General features: G+C 77.1%; 1 protein-coding gene across 1 annotated transcript in view; it reads right to left on the bottom strand.

Annotated features, from left to right (window-relative positions):
- Positions 1-652, bottom strand: part of HDLBP (high density lipoprotein binding protein) — a 22516-nt gene that overhangs the window by 12161 nt on the left and 9703 nt on the right. Inside the window, exons 3-4 of the mRNA XM_012734772.1 lie at positions 365-573; positions 50-207 (exon numbers count right to left, since the gene is read on the bottom strand). Coding sequence (XP_012590226.1) covers positions 50-207; positions 365-573 — 367 coding nt within the window. The remainder of the gene's footprint in view (positions 1-49; positions 208-364; positions 574-652) is intronic.

The raw sequence follows: 652 nt of genomic DNA, 5'->3' as shown, positions 1-652 counted from the left end.
GGCCGGGCCGCACGGGGCGCCCCCACCCCCGCGGCGGGCCGGGCGCCACCTGCGTGATGACGGAGGCCTTGATGGGCCGGATCTTGTTGCCCCAGGCGCCGGCAGGCTCCTGGGCGCTTTCCAGGCAGGCGGCTTTCTCGGGGAGCGGGGGGAAGGCATCCTTGTAGGTCGGAGGGTCGCTCTCCTCTTCCGAGCTCAGAGTGGCGACTGGGCCGCACGTGGGCAGAGACAGCGGGCGGGTGGTCAGCACTCGAGGACGCCCCGGACCCCGGCCCTCTGCTCTGGGGCCGGCGGCCCCGGTCACCGCGCCCAGTGCCGGGACCCCAGCCTGCCCCTCGCCCCTGGGAGAGGCCGGTGCGCCCACCCCCCGGGGGCAGCGCTGGCCCCCGGCGGGTGGGGAGCTGCATGCCCGCCACGGTGCCCAAGGGGCTCAGAGGCGGCAACAGGAGCCGCCCGTCAGCCCGAGGGAGGCCCGCGGTCGGCCCTGGCCGGCGCCTGCGTCCGTGTGGTCGGCTGGCGCCCAGCTCCACAGTGCGGGCAAGGCGCAGGCCGGGCCGCACCGGCAGGAGGAACCTGGTGGGGGTGGCCAAGGCTCATTTGGGTACCGGGGCGCAGGCCACAGGTGCGGGGGAGGGGCGGCGCAGGGGGAGGC

This window comes from Condylura cristata, unplaced genomic scaffold (genome assembly GCF_000260355.1).
Source record: "Condylura cristata isolate star-nosed mole 26May11 unplaced genomic scaffold, ConCri1.0 scaffold00069, whole genome shotgun sequence".
Classification (NCBI taxonomy): domain Eukaryota; kingdom Metazoa; phylum Chordata; class Mammalia; order Eulipotyphla; family Talpidae; genus Condylura; species Condylura cristata.
This window is presented reverse-complemented; position numbering and strand designations above follow the sequence as displayed.